Source organism: Rhinatrema bivittatum, chromosome 3, assembly GCF_901001135.1.
Source record: "Rhinatrema bivittatum chromosome 3, aRhiBiv1.1, whole genome shotgun sequence".
NCBI classification, from domain to species: Eukaryota; Metazoa; Chordata; class Amphibia; order Gymnophiona; family Rhinatrematidae; genus Rhinatrema; species Rhinatrema bivittatum.
The window spans coordinates 17,854,184-17,877,543 of record NC_042617.1 but is presented as its reverse complement, the minus strand read 5'-3'; the positions used below and the strand labels follow the sequence as shown (position 1 = coordinate 17,877,543).

Genomic DNA, 23,360 nt, shown 5'->3' with positions numbered 1-23,360 from the left:
CAGAATACAAAATAAAGGAGCACAAATTAGACAAAAACTGAAATGGAACCCCCAAGAAGCCATACTCTGTGTATTAACAATGGAAAAACAGAACCACCATTGCTCATAAAACAAATAAAATCAAGAAACATAAAGCATCCATACTAATAAAAGAATATTTTAAAACTACTGATAAATAGAATTTCTATTAATTAAAATCATATACATTTTTTAAAATTTCCCAAACACCAATAAAATATTTCAAAACAGCACATATATCAAATAACACCCAATAATTAAAACTAATAAGGATTTTAAAAAGCCCCTGCTATCCATACGTGGGAGCTCTTGATTTCCAGTCACCCTGATATTGTCAAGGATTAGGAGGTTATCCTCTCTCTCACACGTACTCACATGTCCATTCTCTCTCACACATACACTGTCACATACATACATTCATGCTCTTATACCCACCATAACCTCTTGCTCTCACAGACACTGACACACTCTCAGGCTCTAAGACACTCTCTCCCCCTCCACACACCCCCCCCACACAAACTCTTACTCCCCTGGATTTTCTCATACACACTCATGCTCTCACTCTCTCTGGCTCCCTCACATACACACAAACACACTCACCCAGGCAAGCTCCCAGTCATTCTCACACACTGAAACTGACCCCCAGGCAGGCTCCCATTCATTTTCACACCACTCCCTCACCATCCCCCAGGCATGCACACATTCATTCTCACCCAGGCAGGTACCAATTCATTCTCACACTGCTCTCTCCCCATCCCCCAGGCATGCACATATTCATTATCACACACATGCAGACCCCCAGGCAGGCACCAATTCATTCTCACACACACACATACACCACACACAGGCAGGCACCTATTCTTACACATACAAATCCCAGGAAGACACCCATACATTCTCATACACAGACACACCCTCAGGCAGGCACCCATGCATTCACACACATACACCCTCAGGCAGACTCCCATTCATACACATGCACACTAAAGGCAGACCCCCTCTCTTTCTTTTGCCAGCAACCTCGGAGCCTCTCTCATTCCTCTGCTGCCACTGTCACTGATGCCGCATGGTTTTGGGGAGGCGCTGATTGCTGCTATTGGCACCGAAGCCCATTCTGCTGCCTCCTCTGTGCAGGCCCCGTGGGTTTCCACTTCCTCCATGTTGATCTCGTACATTGTGAGATCTGCATAGAGAAAGTGCTACTCTTGCACATTACCAAGTTTACATGTGCCAATCAGTAAAAAGTTATTTTTTTTTTTACCTTTGCTGTCTGATCTTAGTTTTCTAATCGGTTGGTCACAGGCTTTTTTGTTCCACCTCCCCTTTCTTATTTTTTTGCCAATTCCTTTCATATTGTCTTTTTTTCTATTTCTTTTCTCTCCATCTATCTTCTTCCCTCAAACATACAGTCAGGTTCTCATTCTCACATGCTTTCTCTCTCTCTCTCTCTCTCTCACACTGGCTCTCACTCTCACATGCTCTCTCTCATACAATCATTCATACACAGTCTCTCTTGCACATGCTGTCTGACTCTCACATACCCAGGCTCTCTCTTACTCCCACATGCTGTCTTGCTCAAGCACAGGCTCTCACTGTAACATGCTGTCTCTCTCACACACCTACAGGCTCTCACATGCTGTCTCTGCAAACATTCAGGTCCTCACTCCCGCACACAATCTCTCAACTCATCTCATACACGCACTCTACGGGCCCTCAGCCTCTCTCTTACCTCTGGGCCTCCTCTTCACGGGTCGCTGCAGGATGGGCTCTGCAGCGGCCCTGATCTTCTTGGGCCAATCCGCGGCAGCGGCGGCCCTGATCTTCTCAGGCCGATCTGCGGCAGCGGCGGCCCTGCTACCAGGCCTCCTCCTCTTCTTCTCAGCCCGCTGCAACAACGCTGCTCCTCTTCTGCACGTGGCAGATGCTCCTCCTCCTTCCTGCCCGTGCGGTTCCGACAACATTTTTCTTCCGGGGCCGCATGGGCAGGAAGGAGGCAGAGCACCTGCACGTTTAGACGTGACCTTTTTCTTTGGGCCGTGGTGACGTGAGCTCCACCACGGCCCTGCCGATCTTCCTGCTGTGTGTCTCCGGCACCCAGCCCAGCCCAGCGAAACTTCACTGCTCAGCTGCCAGTGGGATTAGGTCCACCGGCGGCCGCATTGGCTCCCACTTGCCAGTGTGTCACGTGCACTGGGCTTGCGCGGCACACTGCAGGCGACACACTAAAGTGTCGCGACACACACTTTGGAAAGCTCTGGCCTACACTTTCCAGCTCCTGGGCTTCATTGGGACATTGTGTGAGTGTTACCATCTGCATACCCTGCCTACTCACTATATCTCAGTTTCTCTCCAGCTCAGCCTCCAGGGATCGCTGTTCCAGTATCTGAGGGACTACAGCCCAGCCGTGCATTCCAGCTCACTACTGCCACCTCTGGTGGTTCAGTATACTGTCTAATAAAAGAACTAGTGTGTGTTTGTCTCCTAACTTTGAGCCTGACCGATGGTCCCTCTCGGGATCATCCCCTGGAAGCGTGGTCATCTGCCACCGGGCCAAGGTTCCACCCTCTACTCTCATATATACTACAGATCCCGAACAGATTGCTAACTCCTAGCATCAGGTCCTGAACACCATGTAACTGGCAAGACGACTGAAAGTACCTTGGGGATCATGCTCCCACACTGACTAACTGCTATGCCCCTGATATATAACACCTTCAGGATTTTGATGCCTCCATGCTGTTTGCTGCTTGGATCCCAGCCTACATATCCCAAATTACATCCATCTTTTTATACAGGCATTTCTATGATTTACACTGATATTATTCTTGTTTTGGGCTTCAGACAGTGACCTGTTTGTGTTTTGTTATGTCTGTCTGTGATATTTGTATTGTATCTACTTCTACATAATTATGAATGTTTGATTGTATGCTGCCTAGGGCTCCGACAGTAGGTGGCTACAAAAGTTTAATAAATCTAAATCTTGGTTATAGTAGTGTCCTTAAAGTAAAAATATGAAAAAAATACAATTTTCTCCTTCTACCTTGCCTCTTTTTTGATTTTATGCCTTGCTGTCTACACCTGTCACTATCACTGCCTCGCGTGCTCCTGGTTCTCTACTGGTGTCTCAGAGGAAATTTGCCACATTGAGTAACATTTTACTACTTTGCAATTCCTTTGGGGATATTTATGCTACTGTTAGTGCTTCCTTAATTGCCTTGGCCTATTCATGCAACTATTGTTGGTTCCCTTTCCCTCTCTCGTATTGCCTTGGGTTTTTTATACTTTGTGCTGTTTGCGATTCCCCAAATTCAAATCATGGGGTTTTGATGCCTCTGTGCTTTTTGTGATACCCCAAACACTACGCCTTGGGGCTTTTGATACCTTTGTGCTATTTGCGATTCCACACACTCTACACCGTAGGTGTTATTCAGCTCTCACAGTTCATCTTGGAGCCTTGCTCCAAGATGAACTGTGGTATGGCAGCCAGTCTGAGCAGCAGACTCTTGGTGGCTGCTTTATACCCCTTATGGTATCTTCGATTCTTCATAACACTTTTTATGCTGCTTTGTCCCTCTGTCAGTGCTTGGGGGGGGGGGGGTTCTGCCACTTTTGCTGCTTTATTCCCCCATCATGGTGGCTTTGGATGTTCATGCCACTCTTGGAGACACTTTGCCCCTTTCGTGCAGCCTTTGGGGTATTATGTCACTGTTATAAGTGCCCTCTTAAGGCTTCAACAGTGGTGTAATTGGCACTTTCTATGCTGCTTTACGCCTCTGATAGTGCTTTAGAGAGCTCCTGCCACTATTGGTATCCTTTTGCCCCTTTAAGGTATCTTAGGGAATTCATTCTACTTTTGAGGCTATGTTGCCACAGTCTTGGTGCCTTGGAGTTCTCTTTTATTTATTTATTTATTTATTTATTTATTTGCTTTTATATGCCGACATTCATTAGGCAGTATCACATCGGTTTTTGGAAACCTTCTGATGTTATCTACCCAAAGTTTCATAAGAACATAAGATATGCCTTACTGGGTCAGGTTAAGGGTCCATCAATCCCAGCATCCTGTGTCCAACAGTGGCCAATCCAAGTTGCAAATGCCTTGCAAGTACCCAAACATTAAATAGATCCCAAGCTACTATTCCTTATTGATTAATATCAGTTTATGGACTTCTCCTCTAGGAACTTATCCAAACCTTTTTTAAACTTAGTTAGACTAACTGCACTAACCACATCCTCTGGCAATGAATTCCAGAACTTAAATATGTGTTGAGTGAAAAAGAATTTTCTCCGATTTGTTTTAAATGAATTACTTGCTAACTTCATGGAGTACCCCCTAGTCCTTCTATTGTTTGAGAAAGTAAATAACCAATTTACTTTAACCTGTTCAAGTCCTTCCATGATTTTGTAGACCTTTATCATATCCCCCCTCAGCCGTCTCTTCACCAAGCTGAACAGCCCTAACCTCTTTAGCCTTTCCTCATAGGAGAGCCGTTCCATCCCCTTTATCATTTTGGTCGCCTTTCTCTTCATTTTCTCCAGTGCAACTATATCTTCTTTTAGATATGGCGACCAGAATTGCACACAGTATTCAAGGTGTGGTCTCAAAATGGAACGATACAGAGGCCATTGTTTTATTTCCTGGGTCTGTCCTAATAATTCCTAACATTCTCCTTGCTTTTTTGATTGCAACAGCACACCGAGCCAGTGATTTCAGTGTATTATCACTATGACACCTAAATCTCTTTCCTGGATGGTAGCTCCTAAGATGGAACCTAACATCTTGTAACTACAGCAAGGATTATTTTTTCCTATTTGCATATCCGTGCACTTGTCCACATTAAATTTCATCTGCCATTTGGAAGCCCAATCTTCCAGTCTCACAAGATCCTCCTGCAATGTATCACAATCTGCTTGAAATCTAACTACTCTGCATAATTTTGTTTCGTCCGCTAATTTGATCACCTCACTCGTTGTACCCCTTTCCAAATCATTTATAAATATATTAAAAAGACCCGGTCCAAGTACAGATCCCTGAGGCACTCTACTGTTTACCTTTTTCCATTGTGAAAACAAATCATTTAATCCTACTCTCCGTTTCCTGTTTTTTAACCATTTTGCAATCCACAAAAGGACATCGCCTCCTATCCCATGACTTTTTAGTTTTTTTAGAAGCCTCTCATGAGGGACTTTGTCAAACGCCTTCAGAAAATCCAAATCCACATGTACTGGTTCACCTTTGACCAAATGTTTATTTACCCCTTCAAAAAAAAATGTAGGAGATTTGTGAGTCAAGACTTCCCTTGGGTAAATCCATGCTGGCTGTGTCCCATTAAACCATGTCTATCTAATTATTTTGTTATTGTTTTCTTCAGATAGATCCTTCTTCCAATTTTTGAATGAACATCTTTTGGCTAAAATAGCCTCTTTCACCTCACTTTTAAACCATGCTGGCAGTCGTTTGGCCTTTCCTCCACTTTTCTTAATGCGTGGAATACTTCTGGACTGCACTTCTAAGATGGTCTTTTTTTAACAACGTCCAAGCCTGTTGCACGCTCTTAGGAGCAGATTTAAAAATGTACGTGCTACCTGGCGCACACAAATATACGCCCAGTTTTATAACATGCGCACGCAACCACGCGCACATTTTATAAAATCAGGGGTCGGCGCATGCAAGGGGAGTGCATATTAGTGCACCTTGCACGCGCCAAGCCCTCGGGGAGACCAACTGGCTTTCCCCGTTCCCCCCCACCTTCCCTTCCCTTCCCCTACCTCCCCCACCCTTTCCCCCATACCTTTGATGATTTCTTGTTTTTGTTTTAAAACTTACTACAGCCTGGGGGCTGTAGTAAGTTGCGCACGCCGGCCCAGCAACCATGCGGAGGCCTCTGGCCCTGCCCCTCCCCGCCCCCATCCCGCCCCTTTTGTAAAGCCCCAGGACTTACACGCGCGCTGCCGGGCCTTTTTAAAATAGGCCCGGTGCGCGCAACCCCTCTGGGATTTATGCACATAGGGCTTTTAAAATCTGCCCCTTAACCTTTGTAGCTGCACTTCTCAGGGTTTGGTTTTTTTTTTTAGCTATTTTTCTCATTTTATCAAAGATTCCTTTTTGAAAGTTTAGTGCTCGAGCCATGGATTTACTTATTGCCCCCCTTCCAGTCATTAATTCAAATTTGATCATATTATGATTAATATTGCCAAACAGCCCCACCAATGTTACATCAGTTCCTGAACCAATTGCTTTGAGAGACAGGAGCTCTTTGTATCAGATGCAAACATGCAACTTCTCACTGGCGAGTAAAACAAATCATACATGTGACATTTGATGTAAAAGACTGGAAGGCCCTCCTCTTGCTGCTGGACTGCTGCCTTCATCTTAATTTTGTTCAATTCCTACTTAAGTTTAATTTGCTATGGGAATAGGAATGTGTATAATTAGGGTCCTTTAAATTTATTAGTGTATTCTCTATTTGTTTGGTAGTGACCTACAAGGGGATGATTAAACTCTTGATAAGGCCTGGGGCAATCCTTAGTTTAAGTCAAAAGGCTGATTAATTTATTTTTTAATGTGAAAGTGTCACCTGCCTACAAATCAAAGGATGAGCTAGAGGGGGGAGAGCGGGAAAGACAAGCACACAAAATTCCTGGTTTTTGCCTGTCTTCTGACTAGCTATTTAATACAAACACACAAACTCCTGGTTTTTCCCTACCTTCAGACTAGGTATTTAATACAACACATGCAAACACACAAGCACACTAAAGAATATACCCCAATAATTTACTTCTCCACAAAACTTTTAAGTTCTAAAATTTCCCCAAGTAGTACCTACCAATTCTCTTCAGCCACCAACAAGGTGATCCTCTCCTCTGTGCTCAGTGCACCCCAATTTTGAAACTTAAAATAGGCTGTATTGCTTTCTCTATTGACCCTTATGGGAAACAAATAAACAAATGAAACAAGCAAACAAAATTATTTATGAAACTGATGGAGTTGACCTACAAAATGAATAAATGAACCAAACTGAAAATTTTGCCTCTGCACATTCTGGTAACAGTATTAGGGATTGTTGACCTAAGAAAGCTTGAGGACATGGAATGCCGAAGCTCACTGCTTGATATTTTAGCTATATTGTAAAATGGAGGAAATCCAGGCTTAATTAAGGATATAATGGCCCTGGGAATTTTCAAGATAAAGGCCCTTTACTCAGTATTGTATTCAATTAACAAACTCTGTGAAGGCTAGAATAAGTGACATTTGGGGATTTCATACCAAAAATTGAAAGTATGATGAATCCTAATATTGACGAGTGAATCACTATTAAGGAGGCAATGCTCAAACTGTCCACATTGGAGCAAAATTTGCAGGTACCTTTTTACTGCCAAGTTTGCACCAGTTTTCAAAGTGAATGTATTGTACACATATACTTTTTCTTTGAAACTTTCAGTGGGTATAAGTACACATGGACATTTGTACCTGCTTTTTCTGTGGGTAATTGTTATGGAAAGTAATTTACGTAGATTTGAAAATGCAATCTACATAGGCTACTTTCCTCCTCCCCCCAATCTAAATGTGCACCCAGGAATGCATTCTCTCCATGCAGCTAAAAGTCCCTTCTCTTTAGCTGCTTCGAGGGAGGGTAATTTTCAGTCTGCTGGTTTACCTGCAGAAATGCCTTTGAAATAGTCCTTTGAGCTTTATGAAACCAGTGAGGTGGGCAGGAGGGAGACTTCACTGACGTGTGTGAGGTGAGCAATATGAGGATGACTTCATATATCCTTGAATTTTGGGGGGGTTGAAGATGAAATGGAATTGCTAACGAGATGGGGGCAGAAGAGGCGGCTTACCCTTGAAACTGGGAAATTCCCCCTGGGAGCTCCAGGCCTCGGGGCATTTCTCCTTTTCTAATGCAGCCCTGGGAAACAATCCACTCAGGGACAGGAAGGAGAAAATCAGCGCTGCAAGGAGAGAAATAGATCGTTGTTCTTTTTATTTTATAGCAACTGTTCAATGAAAGGATTATCCATGGCACCGGACTCTCTTCACCAGAAATTGCAGAGGAAACAGATGACACTGCTCCAGTGGGGAAAGAAGAGATAACTAAACTCCAAGACCTTCTTCAGCAGAGAGATAATGAAATCAGTATCCTTAACCATGGGGGAGACATTCAGGTACCACGCTATAGAAGTTTGAGTATTGCAGTTTATAAAGAAATCAATCTTGGCATGCAGCTGACTCAGAGCAACGCAGAACTGACTCATTGCAAGCCACAGTGGAAGAATACTTGCTTGGAAACCCGATTATGGCCTTTGCTTTGTAGCTAGGAAACTTCGTCCTACGAATGAAGATTTTTAAATAGTTGAAAACTACCGGTACTATTTCAAGAACAATTCACTAGCGTAAGAACATTTCAGGCTTCTGGTCATTTTTTATTTACAGTAGACTGGTGGTATTTTAAGGGACATGTTAGGACTGGCAGTGTAGCCTAGTGGTTTAAATCAAGAGCTGCAGTATCTGAGCAGCGTGGATCAGTTTTTCTCTTTATTGCTCTATGTCACTGCAAGCAAGATGCTTAAAGCAGAAGCAAGGGCAGGGCAACAGTTTTTAATAGGGGGGGGGGGGGGGGGCAGAAAACCTTTTTTGTCTCTAGTGTATATTGCATCCCTGTACTTTAAATGAGGGCGTGATCTAGTTCCAACTCCCCTGAGCAGCAATACTTTGCACTCACTCAATTTAACTTCCTCGGTAGCTCACCTGATGCAGAACTGTAGAGTTGACATTTAGGTTGTGATTTAGTTCTGGCTTAAAGGAAGAATTTTATTTCATATTTACAAAAGGATATTGCTGAGATTGAGATAATACAAAGGAGGGAAATTAAAATGGTGAACAGACTCAGGGGTGTTGTTAGTTCTAGCCACACAGGGCCCTTGCCCCGAGTCTGCCAATCAGTACACCAAGTCTCAACTGCCACTGTTAAAAAAACAAAACAAAAAACCCCACTTTTTTCCTTCTCCTACTGCACAATTTACAAGTTGATGCTCCGCAAAAGAATCTGTACAAGGTGGCAACCCCAACCTCGGTGTCAGCTAGCATCTGCAAACTGTGCAGCTGCAATTTCTGCATGGGGCCTTTTCCTTCCTGGGGCCTGCATGGTGGAAATATGAGCTGTTTGAACAGCAGGGGCTCTTACATCTACAGAGCCCCACGCAGCTCAAACATCAGCTTCTTAAATTGCACGGACTCCATGCAGTTAAAGCAGCTGTTGTTTGAATACAGGTTTCCGTAGATACAAGAGCCCCCATGGTTCCAACAACTTGTATTTCTACCGCACGGGCCACAAAAAGGAAGTGGCCCCAAAGCAGAAGGAGGACCTACAGCCACTCTGGCTTGCAGGTGCAGGCCACAGATTTATGAGAAGCTTCTTAGGGAGGGGGTAAAGCAGGAACTCAGAAAACTGATTGGGCAAGGGGCAAGAATAGGGGAAAAATGAGATTCTGAGGAAAGAACCAGGGAGGATCAGGTACTGGGTGGGAGAACAAGTACTCAGGGAAATGGGGGTGGAGGGGTGGGAAGCACAGGACGAATGGGGACCAGGAACTTGAGGATTAGGTGAGAGGCAAAGGGAAGAATAGGAATCAGAAACTAAGAGGAGAGCAGGGGCATAATGAGGACTTGGACTGGGTGGGAATCTGGGAGATCAGGTACTCGGGAATTGGTGGGAGAGCAGGAGAAGAAAAGGATTCAAAAACTGAGAGAAGAGCAGGATGAGATCAGGAACTGGGATGAGAGCAGGGGTAAAACAGGGATGGGGACTGCACAGGAGTCTGGGAGAGCAGAGAGTGGTGGATAGCAGGGGAAGAATGGGACTCAGGGACTAGAGGGAGAGCAGTGGAAGAATGGGATCGAGTGAGAGTCTGGGAGAGCAAAGATTCCGAGACTGGGTGGGAGAATGGGGATTTGGAAATAGATTGAAGTACAGAGCAGGGGTTTGGGGGGACAGTAGGAATTTAGCAATTGTGGTTATGAATGGGGGGTGTTAGATGGATTGGGGGTAAAAGAAGGAGGCTGAAGGGTGGGTGAGGGCTTTATAGGTAGTGTGAATGACCTGGAAGACTGGAGAGAGGGTGAACAGTGAAAGAAGTGGGGGTACTATGGAGGGGTGTGAGAGAGGAAAGGGATAGGTCTGTGCAGGGGGCGAGAGGACTGGAATGTGCTGGGGTAGGTGGTGAAAGAGGGGTATTAAGAGGCTGGGCAAGAGGTAAGTGACAGAAGAACAGGCTAAAGGCCATCGAGGGAATGAGTGATAGGGAAGAAGCTGGAGCTGTTGGGTGATGAGAGGCAGTGGAAGGTAGATGAGAGATGAGAGATGAGGAGGGGGTAAGTACAGATAGTGGCTGTGGAAGACTAGGGTAAAATATACAGGGGAATAGGAGTCTGGGGGAGGAGAGAGAAACAGAAGGGGGAATAGGGTTGGTGGGGAGTGAGAGTGGGAGATGGAAAGCTGTTTAAGTAGTGAAAGGTAAAAAGAGGGAGACAAGGCTAGATGATTAAATGGGGAGAAGGAGGGGTGAAATTTCTCAATGAATGGATGGAAATGGAGAAAAAAGATGAAAGGGAAAGATCAATGTCGAACAGATGTAGGGAGGAGAGAGAAGAAATGAAAAATGGAAAGGAGATCCTGGAAAAGTGATGCGTGTGCCGGCCACGGCAGGCCCGTGGCCAGGCTCTCTTACCCCCATTCGCCTGTTCTAGCACCTGGTTCTGCCTCTCTTGCGGCTGTGGGCAGCCGCCTCCATGTCCGGGTTGCTCCCAGCTCTGAGGCAGATGTCTCAGCTCCATGGCGGGCCTCCCCGCGTGGTCCATGGGGAGAAGCCGCTGTCTCGTGCCGTGCCCCTCCTTAGACGCGTGCGCGCATCGGCTCTACTTTTAAAGGGGCCGCGGCGGGAAACCAGCCCGTGGCCCCGGATGATGACGTCACTGAGTCTCGTTACTTAAGGCCGGGCCCAGCCAGTGCTTCTTTGCCTTGGCAACAGGTCTCCACGCTAGTCGTGTGCTTAGTTGCTTCTTCCTGGGTTTCCTCTGTGTTCCTGGTTTGTTCCTGCCTCATCTGTGTTCCTGTTCCTGATCCTGGTATCCATTCCTGCTCCTGTGTTCTGTGTCTACCCTGCTTGTCTTCTACTGATTGATTCCTGGCTCTGACCTCTGCTTCATCTGACCACGCTACTGATTGATACCTGGCTTTGACCTCTGCTAGATCTGACTAGGTTCCTGCCCGTCTCCTGGTTTGACCTTTGCCTTGCCTGACCATTCTCCAGCCGACTTCTGGTTTTGATCTGCGCTTGTCTTGCCACTCTTCCTTGCCTGCCACCTGCCCTGACTTCAGCCTGCTCTACAATGCTTCTGTTTAACTCACTCTGGGCTTGGTCTCTCAGGCTTTGGCCTGTTCTTACTTGGGCGCCCTCTGTCTGCCTCCTGTTCTCGTTGGCGCCCGGGTCTCCGAGACTCCGCCTTGTCCAGATCAGACCACCTACTCCTACTGCCGCTGCTGGCCCTTGCCTGACTTCCTCGTTGTCTCTGAGAAGACCTCGGATGGAAGCCCACCTAAGTCCAACCGGCCCCAGTACCCAAGGGCTCAACCTGCGGGGAATGAGGACTGGTATTGGTGAAGCGCCAGCCGGCCTCCGTCAATCAGCCAGCTCCGCCTGCCGATGGTGGGGACCTGTAGGGCTTGCCCTGCAGGTAGCGTCAACCCCACCTCAGCCCAAGGGTCCACCTCCTGCACAACAAAAAGAGACCAAGATGAACGCAATTTAAAAAAATAAAATGCCTAGATAACAAAAGCTAGGAAAGAAAATATTTTTAAAAAAAATGGAATATGCCAGCTTTTGGAATTTGCATTTCTTATATCTTTGTATTTTGCCCAGTTCCAGGAGGAAATGCATCTGTTTCTCTCTCTCTGGTGTTGTACTGCATGCAGACTAGCTTCTTGGGTTTTCCATTTAAGTTTCCGTCTGCATGCTTCTGTTTCTAACTTGGCTGCGGTCCAATCCTTGAGCTGTGCAGGAACCACAGTGAAGAACCTCTTCTAGCACAAGAAACAACCCAGTAGATTGGAGGCCTGGGACTTGAGTGAGGAGCAGCTTATAGTGCAAAGGATTAGAGGCTGAGCCACATAGACCCTGTGGTTCTACTCTGTGTAGCCCCAGGCTGCCCGTTTCAAACTGCAGCTGCATGGAGAGAGTGATATGAAGTAACTTCTGATGCCATAAAAATCACATGAGAATTCAGTCTACTTGCCGGTAAAAACTGCATGAAACAAAATTGGGACCATGGCAAAAAATAAAATTTAGACACAGGGCTAACACCATTTTGATAGTATCTAGGCATCCCCACCATGTTACGTGTAAGGGAGACCACTGTAAAACCGAATCATGTAACGTACATAGAAGAGATGTCTCTCAATGGGATACAGTGGTAGAGAATTCTGAAAATAAAATGTTGAGAGATCTAAGCAAGCGTCAAGAGAATTTAAAGGGAGCAGCTCAGATTTATGCCAATTTACTCGGAAACCGGAGAAAAGAGAATAGCAAGAAATAAGAGAGAGCAAATGAGGAAGAGAAGTAAGGGGATTAGTAGGATAGAGCAAGACATCATCAGCTTAGGTAGAAAGCTTATAAATCATTGAACTAAACTTCAGACCTTTAGTAGCAGGATCAGAACAGATAGCCAAAAGTAGTGGTTCTAAAGCCAACTTAAAAAGAAAAGGGGACAAGAGGCATCCCTATCTAGTGCCTCTGTGGAGAGTAAATTGGGGAGACATCCGGTTATTGAGGTATAAAAAGGCAGCAGGGTGGTGATAAAGTAGTTGAATCCAATTTAAAAAACAGAGGCACCAAAGCCGAATCACTTTAAAGCTTTTAATAAATACGGCCTTTCAACACGATCAAATGCTTTTTCAACATCCAAAGACAGAGCAATAACCGCAAAAGAAAATAACTTTGCCAGTTTTTGGATATGAAAAAACATTTGAGCGTTATTAGAGATAATCCTATTTTTAATAAAAGCAGATTGATCAAAATGAATAAGGGTGCCCATAACTGTCACTACCCTAGTGGCCAGGATCTTAGCAAAAATCTTATAGTCAGTATTGAGAAGTGAAATTGGACAGTAGTTGGAAATCAGCGGAGGATCCCTCCCAGGCTTAAAGAGCACCATATACAGGCTTCGAAAAAGAAGAAAGAGAATCAGGATAACAAGACAACATATCACAGAAAATAAGAAGTTTAGGGACCAACAACTTCTTAAATGCACGATAAAAGTCCAGACCTGGAGCCTTCCCTCCTTTGAGAGTAGCCAATGCCGACGAGATATCGTCCGAAGTGATAGGACGATCAAGAGACTCTCTGTGGCATGAGGGTAGAATAAGACATCTGTGGAAAAAAGGTATGAATAACAGAAGCAGGCGAGGTAGATTCAGACTTGTACAAATCAGCATAAAAATCATGAAAAGCTTACAGAATGTCAGTATCAGAAACAAGGGGATATCATGCTGGGATTGAATCACATATATCCTTCTCTTGTCCCATTTCTGATTCAAGAAGCTAGCCAATAAATGTCCACATTTATTATTCTCAGCATAGTACTGTGCTTTTTGAGTAAAAAGCATTTTCCCAGCATGATGTCTTAGAAGCTTGTTATACTCAAACTGTGCTTTCTGTAGCAGGAAAAGGGTAACAGGAGAGGGATGCGAAATATGCTCCTTCTCCAAATTTGCCACAGAGTCCCGCATCTCTAGGAGCCTAGCCCTCTGCACTTTCTTAACCCTAATGCTATAACTAATAATCTCACCCCGGAGGGTAGCCTTAAAAGCAGCCCACACAGTAGGAGGGGTTACATCTGGAGTTTCATTATATAGGAAGTATTCCTCAATTTTTCCCCTAAGATATTCCTGAAAAGTGCAGTCTTCTAACAATGCGGTCTTCTACCATAGGAGAGGTAGGACAATGGAGATGGAGACCGCCGCATGATCAGACACCAAGATAGGCTGTATGGAGGTCGAAGTGACATTAGGGATCAGAGAACCAGAAACTAGAAAATATTCAATGTGGGAATGTGGGAATATGTAACCCAATACAATAGCTAAAGCCGTAGCAGATATTATCAACTGCTCGATTGCACACGGATCTGTTCCAGATGCACTCAAACACGCAGTGGTCAAACCCCTCCTTAAGAAACCTTCGCTCGACCCCAAAGACCCTGCTAACTTCCGCCCAATATCCAACCTCCCCTTCATTGCCAAGCTTTTGGAAAGAGTGGTTAACTTCCAACTCATGAACTATCTAGAAGACCACCAGATCCTCCACCCAGCACAATTTGGTTTTAGGAAACACTTCAACACTGAATCCCTTCTGCTCTCCCTTTCCGACCACCTCCTCAGAGGCATGGGTCAAGGCCATAGCTACCTCCTTGCCCTCCTCGACATTTCATCAGCCTTCGACACTATCAGCCACCACCATCTAATAACTCGCCTGGAACTCATTGGCATCTCAGACCTAGCCCTTTCCTGGTTTAAATCCTTCCTCTCAAACAGAAAGTTCTCAGTCAAAATCAGGAACTCCACATCCACACCACAACCCCTCCAACAGGGAGTCCCCCAAGGCTCATCTCTCTCATCCACCCTTTTCAATATTTACATCACCCCCCTCTGCCAACTCCTCTCTGATCTCCATCTCAAGTTTTACCTCTACGCTGATGATGTTCAGATCATCATCCCCATCCAGAACTCCATCTCTGACGCACTAGAACATTGGGAGAAATGCCTTACAGCCATCAACTCCCTGCTCACCAACCTACACCTCGCCCTCAACACGAACAAAACGGAACTTCTACTCATCTCACCTCACGCTGCCCCTGCACCTCCGCCATCGGGTACCTCCAAACTCCACCTCCTCTCAACACAACCAGCTGTGAGAGACCTTGGAGTTCTCCTTGACCACCAACTAAGCATGAAGAACTACATAAACTCCATTCTCAAAGCCTGTTTTTTCAAACTCAACGTACTTAAAAAACTCAAACCCCTTCTTCACACCCAAGACTTTCGTACAGTCATACAGGCCACCATATCATCCAAATTAGACTACTGTAATGCTCTTCTTCTAGGACTCCCTTACTCTTCCATCAAACCTCTACAAATGTTACAACATGCCACAGTGAGACTCATTGCAAACTCTCGTAAATACGACCACATCACCCCTATACTCAGAGACCTACACTGGCTCCCCATAGCCTCTCGTATTATCTACAAAACACTCACCATAATGCATAAAGCAATTTACACCCACAACTCCAACTGGCTAGACCTACCCTTCACAACCACCCAGTCCAATCGACCGACTAGAACGACCAATAAAGGCACCCTAGTTGTGCCCTCCCTTAAAGCAGCCCATCTCACCTCTACACGTGACCGTGCTCTTTCCATAGCAGGTCCACTCACTGGAACACACTGCCGCCTGACCTACGCCTTGAATCATGTATGAACAACTTCAAAAAGAAATTGAAAACATGGTTGTTCAAACATGCCTACCCAGAATAAAAACTCACACCTCCTCCAATAAAAAATAGACCACATTGCGTCTGTTCCATCTTCCTCATACTGAGGAACCATATGTTGTTATCCTCTCTCCTCGTTCACACCGAGGAACCATGTTAATGTTAATGTTACTGTTATTTCTCGTCTATCCTATTTAATTATTTACCCTCCTCCCAGTTTCTAATTCCCTGTTAAAATGTAATTTCCATACTTTACCAGTTTTGATGTAAACCGGCATGATGTCCACAACTAATGCCGGTATATAAAAATGTTTAAATAAATAAATAAATAAAATAAATATGTAAGGTGAAGAGCAGGAAAAAAAGTGAAATCCTTAGCAGTGGGGTGTAACAGGTGCCAAAGATTCACTAAATCCACTGCTTCAGTTAGATTATGTAATACCGTATAAGCTCTGGAGTAGGAAATTCTAGCTGATGATTGTTTATCCAGAATAAGATCATGGGGTTGATTGAAATTGCCACCCACTATCATACAGGAAGCTCCCTCTGCCAAAAGCTGTGAGGAAACGGCTTGAAAAAAAAGCAGGATCATCAGCGTTAGGGGCGTATAAGTTGAAAAAAAGTAAATGCTCCGTCCCAAAGGAGACCTTTGCCAAGACCCAACGGCCCTCGAGGCTGCTGTAGAACAGGATGCTTGAACACCTATCGTCCTATGAAATAAGATGGCTACCCCACTCTTTATGTATTGTGATGGACTGAAAAATACCTCCCCTACCCAAAGTTTAAGAGACTCTGAGGAAGAGAGGTGAGTCTCTTGAAGCAGGACCACATCAGGATGTAGGGAGTGCAAATAGGATGGGGTGTGTTAACCCATTAACAATAAAAGAAATGATCTGTAAAGCAGAGACCGAAGCCATAAATCAACACAGGGAACGATACATAGCACAACTTCCCTACTCGAAACCTAAGCCACAAGGAGCAATCAAAAGAAAAAATCAGGCAGCTTGCAAAAAGAAAAACAAAAACAATAAAAAAAAAAAACCAAAACCATGAGGTAGGATGAACATAGAGACAAGGAGCTGTAGCCAAAACAATTGGCAACCCAGAGCAAAAAACGAGCCTCAAGCCAACAAGATCCAACTGGACCAGATATATTAAAAAAAAAGAAGCATCTCTCACAAAAAGTAAAAAAGACAAAATTGCCAAGGCAATGCAAATGTGCCAGAAACAATGGCAAACCTGAGAAAAGGCTATATGAAATGCTAACAAATAGAAGTCAAATATTGTGAATGCCAATGGGTCCCAAAACCAGAACCCCCAATGCAGGTAGGATGACGAAAAACAATGCTTTTGTCACAGGCATCCAGAAAGTCATGTCACCATCTCTTGTGCTGCTTCCAGCAATGAAAGAAATGCTTCCAGGGTTTCGGGCTCCTCAAAGGTTTTGGTTTGATTATGACAAGTAATGCGCTTCCGCGCGGGGTACAGAAGACTGTACCGAGCACCAGCGCTTGGAGACGGGGCCAAAACGCCAAGAAGGCCTTCCTTCGTGCTGCAGTGGTTTTCGCCAGATCCAGAATGAAAAGTATAGTGGGGTAGATTTTCATACAGGGCGCCCTCGCGTACTTTTGTTGGCGCTCCAGGCGCAAACAAAAGTACGCTGGATTTTAGTAGATACGCGCGTAGCCGCTAAAATCCGGGATCGGCGCGCGCAAGGCTATCGATTCCGTATAGCCGGCGCGCGCCGAGCCGCACAGCCTACCTCCGTTCCCTCCGAGGCCGCTCCGAAATCGGAGCGGCTTCGGAGGGAATCCTCTAACGCCCTCCCCTCACCTTCCCCTCCCTTCCTCTACCTAACCCACCTGCCCGGCCCTATCTAAACACCCTACTTATCTTTGTCGGGGGATTTGCGCCTCCCGGAGGGAGACGTAAATCCCCGCGCGCCAGCGGGCCGCTAGCGCGCCGGGACGCAACCTGGGGGCGGGTCCGGAGGGCGCGACCACGCCCCCGGGCCCGCCCCGGGCCGTAACCACGCCCCCGGGCGTGCCCCCAAAACGCTGCCGACACGCCCCCAAAACGCCGCGTGGCTCAGGCCCGCCCCCCCGATACGCCCCCGACACGTCCCCCTCGGAAAACCCCGGGACTTACGCGAGTCCCAGGGTCTGCGCGCGCCGGTAGGCCTATTGAACATAGGCGCGCAGGGCCCTGCTCGCCTAAATCCGCCCGGATTTAGGCGAGCAGGGCTCTGAAAATCCACCCCAGTGTGTCCTTGAAAAACAATTGGTGATTTGGCCTGAGCCGCTGCGAGCACCTCCAGACCTTGTGAGTACCGCAAGAGTTTAAAAACAATAGGCCGTGGGTACCTGGAGTGCTGAATAGGTTGAGAAGGGATTCGATGTGCCCTCTCGATCTGAAAAGGCAAATCGAATTGTAACTGCAAGCCGGATGGCATCAGTGTGGTAAGAAACTCTCAAATATCTGATCCTTCCAATCCTTCAGGAACTCCTGGTAGCCGCACGTTATTGTGATGTTTACAATTAGCCAGGTCTTCCAGATCTCTCTGCAGGCACTCCACTTTCGTGGTGAATTGTGGGGAGTGGGGCTGATGTAAGCAGAAGAGACTCCATTTGAGCTGTGACACCCTCCAGCCGCACAGCGAACGAGACGAACTGCTGGGACCTCCCTGAGAGGTCAGATCTAATGGCAGCAGTCAAATCTTTATTATTTTGAAGCATTTCCTTAGAAGCCGGAGTTCAGCCACAACTAGGGCCACCAACACCATGTCGTTTGCAGAGGCCAGCTTATCTGGGGACGGAGGGTCTGATTTAGGTAGCTTCATACGAGTGCTGGCTATGAAGGCAGCTTTGATTTTTCTGGACTTGGCCCCCGACATAATCAGAGAGAAATATATAGCAGAAAGCAGAGGCGCACTCTAAAATTCAAAGTGGGAGAGCCCGAAATAGCTAGGATCTTGCGGAGCCGTTGGATTAGGCAGCCATCTTGGTCGCTGTTCGAGAGCAGCCCCCCATTTTTAGTATTTGAAGAAGGTCTTTATTTCTGTTGGCAGTCAACCTTTCCCAGTATCTCCCCTCTGTCCTCTCACCAAGCCCAGTAACAGCCTTTTCACTTCTGCCCAGCACTTTCCCATCTTGTACCCCCCACTCCCACCTTCACTTCTTTTTTAATTCTTGTTAAACGTGAATATCTTTTTACCATGAAGAATTTCTGTTAATAAATGGGAGTGCAATTACTGTGTTCTGTGAGAACAGGAGAGCAGTGGTAAAATAAGAGGTCATGACTTCTGCTGCACCGCATCATGAACTCATGACAGGGACCCGATGTGAGAGAGGCAGTGGGATTTAAGTTGCTGAGAGCAGTTTTGAATTTTTTGAATGATTTGGCAGGTGTGAAGTTGAAATAAATAAACTGTAGTTATGTTGTCTGTCTGGTGGGTTTTCATCTCCTATAGCGCAATCTCCAAGGGGGATCCCTCCCCCCACAGCAAATTCTGTGGTCCTCTCAGTAGTTCCAAAGGTCCAGTGTGGCCCTCACTGAGAAAAGTTTGGGAACCCCTGCTAGAGAATCGTATCTGTCATTAGCTTGAATATAAATTGCAGGGTGACTAAGCCAGACTAAAGCTGAAATCAGAATGAAACCTTTTTAGCACAGCAGTTCAGATGCAAATGCATGGCTCACTCAGAAGAGAAACTAGCAGTGAGATATAAGGGTAGGGTGCTTTTTTTCTGCTGGCTGACAGATCTGTGGGCAAACCACAGCACCATCAAGTCCCTAGGGTTGTGACCAGACTTGAAAGATAGCAGAAAATCATCAAAAGAGGGTTCTGTTTATGAACAGACCATATATTCTCTAGAAAGAGAGCGCCGCTCAAAAGAAAGAACAAAAAGGCTTCAGATGCTTTTCTTAGAAATTCTAAATACATTTCCAACTTTTAATTCAAGTGGTTTCAACTTTAAACTAGTCAGTTTGCTTATTGTGTGCAGTTTTTGAGCTGACATAAAGGAGCATCTGAACAGAAAGGCAGAACACACCACCAAGGCAGGCAGTCTCAGCAGGCTGAGTGAAATAATGCTTCACTAATAACCATGCAAGTATTGTTAGCATTGGTTTGCTCCTGTGGGTGTGGGTGAAGCTTGTAGTGTGAGTTAATGACCTTCTATGCATGCTAAAAATAGTGTGCTATATGCATAAGGTCTTAATGTGCACATTAATACAGTCGCCCATCATATTAAAGTGTAAGAACTAAAGTTAGTGCTTGCCCATATGTACATGAAGGAGTGTGATATGCAAATGAGGTTTTATCATATTAGCATGGTATGCCCTCTGCACCTGTGACTTTCTCTGCACTCGCTGAAGCCTGAAATTCTAACACCTGCCTACGACTAGATGCTAAATTCTCACCAGGTCTAGAAAGTCTTGACATCCTACTTGCTATCAACCTAAAGTGAAAGGGCTGGTTAGTAGGAGGGGAGGGGAGATTTCATCCTCCCCTGGGACAATAAAAAAAAGAGCCCAGTGGGCAACCAGAGATCTGTCCCCCCCCCCCACCACCACCAGACTCCATCAAATAGTAAGGGCCCGAAGGCCTGACATACTACTCCTGTCCTTGCTTCACAACAAAGAGAAAGGGCCTGATGCTATCTGGATGTGGGGAGCCCCCTGGTTGTCCACTAGATGGCCCTAGATCCCTGTGGTAGGATTTAGACAGCAGAGAGGGAGATACCATCCTATCAGCACCTCCTCCTCGGGATGACTGAGATGGTTGGACCCCTTCCTTGAAGTGGGGGCTTAGGAGTAGGTGAGATAAGTCTTTTGAGTTAGCTGTTGAGGAGTAAGGAGCTCCCTTAGTTTTCCCTTTCAGAGTGAGGCCAATCCCTCTCACATGGTAAAGTTCTGGTTAAGGGAAATCCCTGCCAGGCATTGCTTGCCAGGTGTGGCTGTCCCTAGGTTAAAAGAAAGACTTTGTTGAGATTTTCATCTATTTTAATGGTTTTGACTGGCGGTGAGGGCCTGGAGCCTCTTTGGTGACAGCTATCCCCCGGATCCGGAGGCCAGAGAACTGAAGAATAAGGGGCTGCAGTGACAGCACTCACTCCAGAGGAGAATTTTGAATGCCAGAGAGTTTTTCCACCTTTTTGTTTGGTGAGGAGGTTTTTACCACCCCTCCTCATTTGGGCCTGTGATAGCTCAGTTCTGAATTCTAACATCAGATCTTTCCTTCTAAGAGGTCATCTTCATCAGGAAGGAGAAAGACATTGGAGACTCACAAAGGGATCTCCATCCTATGTGACTGGGTGCAGGCTGGGTGATAGAGGAGAAAAACCTTTGGACTCAGGATTTTTCCATAGTGAAGGGGATCCCCTCACCGTTAGATTTCCCTAAACATCTGGGACACTTATGCATTACAGACAAGAATGGTAAGCTTGAAGCCCAGGGAACCTGAACTCAGAATGTAGACTAAGCAGCAGCTGTGCCATCAGCCAGTCTTAGATAATTGGACATTGAGTTATCTTTTGTCCTACCTATTTGTCCCTGAAGCACAGCCTCACTAATCATCATAAAGGAATAGAATCGCCCACACAGCTAGGACGAGATCATAGCCCAGGTGATGGTGTGAAGGTCTGCCTTCACTCCCACAGAAAGAAGAAGGGAATTGAGAACTAGAGAAGACAGCCCCAGAGATAAAATGCTTTTTGTGTGCCCTTGGAGACCATGCCAATTCAGAACAAAGGGTTACATGGACTTCCTTCTTCCTGCTGCCCTTTCCTTCCTCCCCACCAGGCTGGCCTTCTCCCTTGTGTATCTCTTCCAAAGGGGCAAAGTCTGATGGAGCTTCTTCTCTCGCCCCTCTCCTGGCATCTTCACAAATGATGCCGGCTGAGCTTGGGGCAAAGTGGTAAAACAGCTCCGTCTGCAACATTTTTAAAGATGCTTGGAGGGGGGGTGGAAGGCAACTTTGCTCTCTCTTACCTTCCAAAGGGGAGGCCCTTTCTCTGTGATGGAGAGGAGTGGGAGGAAGGGGGCAGGCCCTGGACCCTTTCTAGTTGTTCAGGGAGTGTGGCTGGAGGGCCCTTCTACTAGGCCATTAGATCTCTTCTCCTAGAGGGCTGGAATGAAATCCCCTCTGCTAGCCAGTCCTTTCACTTGAGGCCTGTTTGCATGGGAGATTTCTTCTTGTAGCTAATGTGAAAGGTAAACTGTTCCTTGCTAATGTTCACTTAATCCCAGAGCCACACTACTGAGAGCAGGTTTTCTTGTGCTTTTCATAAAAAGCTATAACACGTTAATTCCATTTTAAATTGCACATATATAGGTGAATTTCCAATGGAGTTATGCATGTAAATGTAACATGCTATCGTAGCAATTTTCAAAAGCTATTTACACACATTGAGTGCAATTAAACCGGGTAAAACTTATTGACAATTCAATGGCATATATTGTAGCAATTTTCAAAAGCCCACTTACACAGGTAAAGTGCATTTACATATGTAAAACCCAGTTTTAAGCATGTAATTGCTTTTGAAAATCAAGCCCAAAAGGCTGAATTTTCGAAAGGATTTAAGGATATAAAACCAGGTTTTATGCATGTCAATCGGCCTTTGAAATTTGCCTTGGAGTTGTATGCATAAAAGAACATGCAAAATCGATTTCACGCTTACTTTGATGAGCACTAGAAAGAGGCGTTCGGGGGGAGAACTATATCCATGCATATTTCGGATTTTTGCTCCCAAGCAGGTATAAATGTCCGCTGTTATGCCATGCAGGGTTCCACTCACACATGCTTGTTTTCAGAGCGGATTCATGTAAGTCATGAAAATTTGGGCTGAAGTCCGAGTATACGTTCTACACATGGACCTCAGCCTAAGCAGGGCTGTTATAAAACTAATGTCACAAATTTGATTGAGTTGTACAGTAAAACACCTCCATTTTTTTAAGTCACTTTCTGGGGCATGCTGCATCATAGAAAAGATGTCTTACAGCTTACAATAGGTCCTGTTCAAAAACTGAATTCTCCCATTTAAGAACAAAAGAACATGCCATACTGGGTCAGACCAAGGGTCCATCAAGCCCAGCATCCTGTTTCCAACAGTGGCCAATCCAGGCCATAAGAACCTGGCAGGTACCCAAACACTAAGTCTATTCCATGTTACCATTGCTAATGGCAGTGGCTATTCTCTAAGTGAACTTGATTAATAGCAAGTAATGGACTTCTCCTCCAAGAACTTATCCAAACCTTTTTTGAACCCAGCTACACTAACTGCACTAACCACATCCTCTGGCAACAAATTCCATAGCTTTATTGTGCGTTGAGTGACAAAGAACTTTCTCCAATTAGTCTTAAGTGTGCTACTTGCTAACTTCATGGAATGCTCCCTAGTCCTTCTGTTATCTGAAAGAGTAAATAACTGATTCACATTTACCGGTTCTAGACCTCTCATGATTTTAAACACCTCTATCACATCCCCCCTCAGCCGTCTCTTCTCCAAGCTGAAAAGTCCTAACCTCTTTAGTCTTTCCTCATAGGGGTGGCTGTTCCATTTCCATTATCATTTTGGTTGCCCTTCTCTGTATCTTCTCCATTGCAACTATATCTTTTTTGTACACAGTATTCAAGGTGTGGTCTCACCATGGAGCGATACAGAGGCATTATGACATTTTCCGTTTTATTAACCATTCCCTTTCTAATAATTCCTTTTTTGACTGCCATTTTCTCTTCTAAACATTATGTTTCCCTGTCTCTTTCAGTATTAAGATATCCTCCACTTTCTCGCTATAGATT

At 45.4% G+C, this 23,360-nt stretch overlaps 1 protein-coding gene across 2 annotated transcripts in view; it reads left to right on the top strand.

Annotated features, from left to right (window-relative positions):
* KIF6 (kinesin family member 6) overlaps nt 1–23,360 on the top strand; it is an 811,696-nt gene that overhangs the window by 444,332 nt on the left and 344,004 nt on the right. For both annotated transcript variants that reach the window (XM_029592929.1, XM_029592928.1), the window contains exon 12: nt 8,014–8,155. In XM_029592929.1, the coding sequence (XP_029448789.1) occupies nt 8,014–8,155 (142 nt within the window). The remainder of the gene's footprint in view (nt 1–8,013; nt 8,156–23,360) is intronic.